At 53.1% G+C, this 8,728-nt stretch overlaps 1 protein-coding gene across 1 annotated transcript in view; it reads left to right on the top strand.

The window, feature by feature from the left end:
- The window catches only part of LOC123093892 (uncharacterized), a gene marked incomplete at its 5' end in the record, with an annotated part of 2,562 nt that extends 262 nt beyond the window's left edge, over positions 1–2,300 (top strand). Inside the window, 2 exon segments of the mRNA XM_044515960.1 lie at positions 1–1,635; positions 1,717–2,300. Coding sequence (XP_044371895.1) covers positions 864–1,635; positions 1,717–2,189 — 1,245 coding nt within the window. The 3' untranslated portion in view covers positions 2,190–2,300.
- Positions 2,301–8,728: the final 6,428 nt, after the last annotated feature.

The following is an 8,728-nucleotide window of genomic DNA, read 5'->3' as shown; positions in this document are numbered from 1 at the left end:
TTGAATGTTGATGAAATCACCGATCTTGATTTGGAGGATGATACCGAAGAGCAAGCATCTCCGACAATAGCTAGTGCATCTAAAGTGAGGCTTGGGGTCAAGATTCCGGAGAAGAACAAGAAACCAAAGACTGCACAAGTGATGCAAGAGGAGATAAAAAAGATTAGTTCCATTGCACATGCTTCGCATACATCATTTTAGTCTTTCCTACAGAAAGATGAGACCACCTCTGTTGCATCTACCATGGATTTAGTTCGTGCTTGTGGCGCAATAGATGGCACTGATGAGCACTTCATTGCTACTGAGCTCTTTCTGAAGAAAGAGCGAAGGGAAATGTTCTTGCACATGACATCCGACTCTAGAATGGGTTGGTTGCGTAGGAGGTTTGACCTCAAGTATGGCAACTAGTTCGTTACATCTTATCTTGGGCGATGGGAACAATATTTATGCCTATGTTGGTGAACCTATTATTATGTTGTGCTATGAGAACAATATTTATGCCTTTGTTGGTGAACCTTTTATTATCTTGGAGCGATGGGAACAATATTTATGCCTATGTTGGTGAACCTATTATTATGTTGTGCTATGAGAACAATATTTATGCCTTTGTTGGTGAACCTTTTATTATGTTGTGCTATGAGAACAATATTTATGCCTTTGTTGGTGAACCTTTTATTATCTTGTGTTATGAGAACAATATTTATGCCTTTGTTGGTGAACCTTTTATTATGTTGTGCTATGAGAACAATATTTATGCCTATGTTGGTGAACCTATTACTATCTTGTGCTATTGGAATAATATTTAATGCCTATGTTGGTGAACCTATTATTATCTTGATGCTAACTATTGTTTGATATGGCAGATGTCATCGGATAGTGATAGTGAGGATGGCAATAGTTATGAAACAATGAGGAATTTGGTTATGCATCAACAACATAATATGGACATGCTTTGTTCGGTTGCAGCAGTCATATTTGGAAAGTATTGTGAAAGTTGGGTGATGAAGGCGGAGCCTAGGAAATCTATTTTGAGTGGATTTGGATGGCTTCAAGAGACTATTGCCACGCTGGGAGAGACCTACACAATGTTGAGAATGACGGCAAGTGTGTTCTTTGATCTTCATGACTTGTTGGTACGTAATTATGGTCTAAAAGAAACAAGCTTTGTTAGCAATTATGAGTCTCTTGCAATGTTCTTGTGGACTTTGAGAGGTTGTGAATCAAATAGAAGAACTCAAAACCGCTTCAAACATTCAGCGGATACAATCCATCGTAAATTTCATGAGGTTCTACAATGTGTGGTCAACATGGCATCTCACTACCTTAAGCCACAAGATCCAAACTTCCACATTGTGCATGATAATATTAGGATAGATAGAAGGGCTTATCCTCATCTTAAAGATTGCATTGGTGCAATCGATGGGACCCATATAAGAGCTTCTATTCCCAAAGGGCCTTCGAAAGCGAGGTACATTGGGAGAACGGGCACGACAACTCAAAATGTGATGGCGGTATGTGACTTTGATATGCACTTCACTTATGCTTCAATTGTCCAACCTGGTTCTATGCATGATACAAATGTGTTATATCATGCAATTGAGAAGGACAAGCCCTCCTTCCCCCATCCTCCAAAGGGTGAGCATTTCTTTTCATTACAAGTTTACACATAATGTAATCTATCCTTGAACTAACATGTATGCGTGTTGTTGTTTTTAGGCAAGTATTACCTTGTAGATGCCGGGTATCCTAATAGAGATGGATATCTATCACCGTACAAAGGAGAACGGTATCATGTCCCTGACTTTCAAAGAGGCGCACCTCCAAATACTCCGGAGGAGAAGTTCAACAAGATTCACTCCTCCAAACGTAATTGCGTAGAGAGAACTTTTGGAGTGTGGAAGATGAAATGGCAAATTCTCCTCAAGATGCCAAACTACTCGTTTCAAACACAGATGAAGATTGTTGCGGCTACTATGACATTGCACAACTATGTTTGTCTCCATGACAAAGATGATATCCACTTTGTTAGATGTGAAAGGGATCCGGATTATGTTCCAACAATTCCGGATAGATATAAGAAGTATGTTATTCCTTCGAGTGCATCGGATGCTTCAACTTCGGAGGCAAGTACCCCTGACATGGATAGGTTTAGGAATGAACTAGGTACGGCCATTGCTCTTGGTTGGTGAATTTGTGCTCGTGGTGCTTGAGAATCTGTCCCCATTTTGATTTGCAAACATATGCAAAACTTATGAAGCTTTTGTTGTACGAGATATGTCAAATCTTGTTGTTCTTCATCTAAACTACGCCCCCTTGCTGAGTCGTCACGTCTCCTGCCCGCGGCAAGGCATCGGATGCTCCTGCGCTTGCCAGGGAACCATCCCGTCATTGAGAAGCAGAGGGCGCGCCTTGGGAAGAGCTTTCCATGGTCGACGTGCCTGGTCCGTGGTTCGTCACAGAAAACCGGCGGGCTTGACTGGGGGCCCCTACTCGCTGCTTCTCGCGGCTTCCACTATAAATTAACGTGCCATCGGTAGCGTCCTTCTTTGAGCTGACTCATTGTAGCCCATTAGGTTCCCCTGAGTCATAGAGCTTGCTTTCTTTGTGAAGGAGCTAGGTGAGAATGTTCCGGCGCAGGAGCCGAGAATTAATGTCTCATGCTCAGCCAGTCGGGGAAAGCAAACTTTAGGACTGCATGGGCTAGTCTTGTTCGTTCCACCCCTAGCTTCGAGCTGCGAGCGCCTTCATACGAGCGTCGGGTTCAAGCTATAAGTGCTTTCATACGAAGCACTTGTCGCTTGGTCTCCCTTGAGAGCCAATGGACCGGCCTCATTGCTCTCCTGGTGTGATGAGTGATTGTCAACGTGCTCAACTCCTCCGATGGACTGGAGGTAGAGATGAAGCCTTGGATGGATTCAGGCACAAGACCCGGATGGACTTGGGCAAAAGCCCTCCGATGGACTGGAGGCAATGCTCGGCGTCGGTCGGCCATGGGAGTTCGGTACACGGAGGGGCGGTTCGGCTACGGCGGTGTAAGTCCTCCGATGGACTGCGAGGCGGCTCCGATGGACTGGAGAAGCCAGAGGCCACCGTGGTGCTCCAACCCGAGTGCATGGCGCCAAGACGTTCGAGTGGAGGCTTTGGCGGCTTTAGCTCAAAACCGTCACCCAAGTTGCCAAGACTTGGCGAGTGGATCGAAACTCGTCAAGATAGAAGATCGGGCCCAAGCCGGCCCAAGAAGCCCGCAAAATAAAGTTTCCCGGTTTCTGACTTCAAAATCGGGTGCCCCTTCTAGACCAAGGGCTACATGGCGAACATCCAAGCGAGGCGGAGAAACCGAAGAAGATCAAGACGTCATCGTAGCCGTCCAAGTGTATCATTTACATTTCAGCCCCTCCGGGCATTTGTAATATAGGGGTCTTAGTGTAAAACAGCGTCGTTAGGCCTGGGGTATAAATAGACCAGTGGGTTGTCTTAGACAGTGGCTTTGGCTGATTTAGAACCCTAGGTTTAGCATTTCCTTGCAGCCAAAGTGCCAACAAGTTAATCGGGGATTAGACTTAGGTTTTGGAGTGCCTAGGGCTAGTCCTTTGCATCAAGAGGGGGGGTGAAGGGTGGTAGGCTGTAGGAGAGTTGTATGAACTGATTTCCCACTTCAATTCAGAGAAGATTCTGCAGCAATTCGTGTGCATGTGTGCAGCCCTTCCCCTTCCCCTTCTCTAGTCTGGTGCTTGGATTCTTCCCTTGGCTTTTGCTTGTTTGATTTAGCCAAGGGTGAATTCCTTCTCTTGCCGGTGTTTTGAACTTGCTAGGACGTGGAGATTACGCCCTAGTGCATCTCAATCCTGCTGGATTGCCACGAGCAAGTTGAACTTGAGTTTTGCCCCCTTTGCCCAAATATTGCCCTCTTCACGAGATCTGAAATTCCCGGAATAGTCCCTAGATAGCCTGTGCAAAATCTCATGAAGTTTGGACAAGATTTGGTCAAGTTTTGGGCTTGAGTTGCTCAAGTTCCAGGCATCTACCGGACAATCCAGCAGCCTCACCGGACTATCCGGTTTTACCGGACTGTCCGGCGGCGGCCACCGGATAGTCCGGTGTCAGCCCCCTGTTGCAGCTTCTACCGGACTATCCGGCGTGAGCTGTCGGACTATCCGGTGTCACCGGACTGTCCGGCAGGCCACACCGGACTATCCGGCAGAGGTCTGGACAGTGGCTGTGTGCCTCTGCTTTTCGTTCCGTTTGCTTTTGCGGTTTGCGATATCCTTGCTTTTGGTGTTCCTCACCTCTTGCCCATACTCTTAGTTTGCTGCCTTAGTTAGTGAGATGCATTTCGGTGCGGAGTGGCAACGTGAGGCACTTGTGGCAAGAATTGTCGCTTGACCTTGCTTTCGATCATTTCCTTGGTCGTTGAGTGAGGGTTTCGCTGCTGTGTTTGGCTAGGCACGTATCCGTTCAGTGGACGGTGCCTAGTGCTGCTCTGTGATTGCTTTGCACCAGGGGGTCGTGAGTTTGAGTTTTAAAGTGCTCCTATTCACCCCTCCCTCTAGTCGCACGTCTCGATCCTACATCCCTTCGCCCGCCACGCTCCTAGGTGCCTCTTGTGCGCCCTGGTGTTGTAGGATCAGCAGGGGCCCGGGGTGATGCTGGGCAGCAGAACCGGCTGCTTGCCCATTCCGCGGTAAGCGCCCGTGCGCCAGCGTCCCCCGGGCTCGACACCGCTGGTCCGTAGTCGTTGCCAGGGCGATGGGACGTTTCCTGGTGCTGCGCAAGCTTCTTGGCAGCACCGGGGTTCGGCGAGTGGGACTCGGCGCAAGCCGGTGCTGTGCAAGCTTCTTGGCAGCACCGGGGTTGGGGCCGCCGTCGCGGTCGTCGTTGAGCACGGCGGCGGAGGCTGGCGTCTAGTGCCTCGGTGGTGCAGATTGTCGAAATCTGCTCCGCCCCAAGGCTTGGACGTCGAGAAGCTCATCCCCCTGCGTGTTCTTGGCGCGGAGCGGCAGTGAGCCGTCGGCCCTTACAAACGGGCGCCCTCTTAAAAGAGGACGTTTGGCGGTTTTGGCGATATTGGAACCGGTGGAGGGAATTTGACATTCTCTCCACCCCGTTTTAATGTGCTCAGTGCTGAGATGAGGCCTGACGCCACAGCCGCCACGACCCACGAGGCGCTACCTACGCTCGCTCGGGGGTGGTGAGGCTTCTGTCTTGGCTCGGCTCAAGGCTCGGCGCCCCCCAGAGCCTATCTCCGCCTTGCTCTGTGGGGAGTAAGGCTCGTCTGCATCTGGCCCCAGGAGTGGGGCCCGGAGCTCCCATTGATCCAAGATCAATGTATTTTTATTTTCATTGTATATTCTTGAATGAGGAATGTCGACTGTCTTGTTTCTCCTTTTGAAAAAAGAAAACTTAGCCCCCGGGGCATCGCCTGGGGGCCTAGTCGAGGACATTCGGCTTTGCTTTTGGTATTGGGCCTGTCTCTCCCCCCTTCTTTAGGGAAAATCTGTCTGGGTAGTTTTTCTAGCATGAACCCCTTCAGAAGGCCTTTTTGGCTCTTTTGAAGGTTGGGTCGACCATCACCAGCCGAGCCGGCGTGCGTGTGGCGACCGTCGAGCTAATAGCGGGTTGTCCAAGTGAGATCCGATCGCTCCTCCGGTTTGGGGCGGTCATGGCGAGTGATCCCGCTGGGGGCTCGACCCTCTGGGGGCATCTCATAGAAATAGAGCCTTTCCTTACTCGACCTCGTTCCGGCCCTTTGGTCGGAATTCCGTCCAAAGGGGGAACATGTGGCCACCCCATCAGCTGGGTTACCACAAGGGAGTTTGAGGTGTGGCCTTGGACACGGTCGGGGAAAATGGCCTTATGCCGGCTCACTTGGCTTGTAACTCGTTCGAGAGTTTGCCCTCCGACCGTCCCTCGCTCTGTAGGCTAGTGATTTTGGTTTCGTCCGCGATAACGTTTCATCCGGGGCTTCGGCCTGCCCTTGCACCCATTCGTGCGAGGGCTTCTCTTCTTCTACGGGCTGGAGCTCCAACATCTCCATCCGAACGACATCCTTCACATGGTGTGGTTCATCACGCTGTGCGAGACTTTCCTCGGCATTCCACCACACTTCAAGCTATGGTGCTACATGTTCCATCCGCAGATCTCTCCGGGCCAGGGAGGTCAATCGCGCGTCGGCGGTGTTACAGTTCAGCTTCGGAACCACCGCCGGCAGGATTACTTTCACATCTCGCTCCCTTCCTCTACCCACAACTACACGGGGGAGTAGTTCTACGTTAGCAACTTGGGAGACCCTCTTCCGGCGGACGGGGGCGTGCCACCGCCGAATTTCATCGGGATGGCCCCCGCTTTCACCGGTCGCGAGCCATCGCGGATCAAGCAATGGTCGTGGTGTTGCGAGACGAGGCACAGGAACCAAGTCAACTTCCTCTTGGAGGGCATGGCGCGGTTGCGCGATCAAGGGCTCGTTGGCGCGAAGCTGGTTCACGTCTTCATTCGGAGGCGGATCCAGCCGTGTCGGCTTCGCCGGAATGGCCTCTGGGCATACTCCGGCCAAGGTGACCCAGACCGGAATTCACCCGACGCCCTGACGCATGAGGACATAAGGACCTATGTTGGAGCTATCACCGAGGGGGCGTCCTCCTCCTCGTCCTGGTCCGCCGACCCAACCGCCCTGAGCGCCAGCCTCCTGGGCTACCTGGTAAGCCGTCTTTGCTTCCTTTGAATATCCCCCTCCCTGGATGGCAATGCTTCATGTGGCGTTAATTCTGTTCTTAGGGTCTTGGAAACCCTCGCCCGTCTATCCCTCCACTCCCGAAAGATGCCGCTATCAAGGCTGACCAGAAACGAAGGAGGGAGGTGAAGGGGGGCGAGGAAAGAGAAAGAGAGAAGCGCCACCAAGCAGAACACGATCGGAAGGCGGCGGAGCGCGCGGTGCGCGCGCGTGAACACGGAGATTCGCCTACTCCTCCAATGCCCCGTGAGGCCGAGGAATGGTCGGACGCGTCGTCCGTCTCCATGCCCATCGCCTGGGAGTTCCGGGATGATGATGGCGCGTCCTCGTCCCGTCAGGCTACCTAGCCTCGAGGGCCGATGATGGCGCTGCCATTGGTTACGGTGGCTCAAGCGCCCGTGGCGCCCATCGTCGAGTTGCCCCCTTCTCCCCCTCTGCCAGGGGATGACAGCGTTGGCATGATCCCGGCGACCGCGCCGGCGCTGCGTGGCCCACCCGCTCTTTCATCGCTAGTGGAGGTGGTGACCGCCGGCCTTTCCCTCGCAACAGCCGCCGTGCCGGATGCCGTGGCGTCGCCGTCGGGGGCGGGGCCCTCGGCGGTGTCGTCCGTGCTGAGGCGGCGCGGGCGCGGGCGGTAGCCTCGCGCTCGGAGGAGGCGAGGGTCGTCGTCGTGCGCCAGTCAGGCGTGCTGTCAATGCGTCTTGACAGCGCGTCGGCGGAGGCGTCGTCGCTCCGTGGCGAGGTGGGTGATCTCCGGCGTGAGGTGGAGCGGCTTCGACTGGAGCGCTTGGCCGCTGATGAGGCCGTCCAGGCGCTGCATCGGGAGCTTGCCACGGCGACCCAACGCGCCACCGAGGCGGAGTCCGCTCTGCGGAGCTCGACGGACTCCGTGGAACGGGCTAGCGCGGAGCTCTCCGTCCAGGCACTACCGGAACAGGGCCATACCCCGACGGCCAAAACAATGCCGACGGCCGTTGTCGGCTTCCTGGGAGATATGCCGACAGCCTGGTTCTGGCCGTCGGCGTACAAAGGCCGTCGGGTTACGCAGAGATAAGCCGACGGCACCCGTCGGCATAGAATGGCCGTCGGCCTAGCTACATATACGCCGACAGCTCCCGTCGGCTTACATAGGCCGTCGGCATACACGTGGGGCCCGGCCACCCCCTGGCTAACGGCGTCAGAGCTATGTCGACGGCCTAGACGGGGGGCCGTCGGCATAGGTCCGCAGGCCACGTCATTGATCCAGGCCGCACCATGCAGAGCCTATGCCGACGGCTGCCGTCGGCATATCTGCCACGTCAATGATCCGCGGCACGCTGGTCGGATCTATGCTGACGGCTAGGCCGTCAGCATAGTTAGATTTTTTTCGGTACATATTTTTAATGCTTTTTTATGTATTATTATATCAACTAACATGTAACATGGTAAATATAAACATACATATGAATATATATGTAGTTTGTATTTTTTCATATATTATGAATATATATATATAGTTTGTATTTTTTCGAGCACGTTAATAATGTGCGGTCATGTTCTTTTAAATATAGATCCTTATATTTTATTAAAATCAAAAACAGCTATGCCGACAGAAGTTTTGTGGCAGTTGCAAACGCCCGACACCCGTCTCCAGAGAGTGACCCCCCTCACATCTGCGGTGTGCCCCCCCTCATGGACGGCGCCGCCGCCGACACCTGGAGGGGGGAAACGGATGCGTCGGGTCTACACGGAGTGGATGTAGCTGTGGTTTTGGCCCGGATGTTGCTCCCGGGTGTCCCTCTGGGCCGACCTAACACAACCGGGTGGAGAGGTCCACTGGTCAAAGCCCGTCCGTGGGAAGTCAAAAGGCTAGATCTCGTGGTCAACCGCTCCAGGATTAGGCGGGACGGGGGCCCTTGGGGGGTAGCAATGCCACCGGAGCGTCGTACCGGGCCCTCATACATGCGGGGTGGTGTTGTGGCATGTCCAAAGAGGCGGCACCTGGAGGGGGAAAACGGACGC

Source organism: Triticum aestivum, chromosome 4B (genome assembly GCF_018294505.1).
Source record: "Triticum aestivum cultivar Chinese Spring chromosome 4B, IWGSC CS RefSeq v2.1, whole genome shotgun sequence".
NCBI lineage: Eukaryota > Viridiplantae > Streptophyta > Magnoliopsida > Poales > Poaceae > Triticum > Triticum aestivum.
Note: the sequence above shows the minus strand (reverse complement) of the source record. Positions and strands in the feature narration are given on the sequence as shown.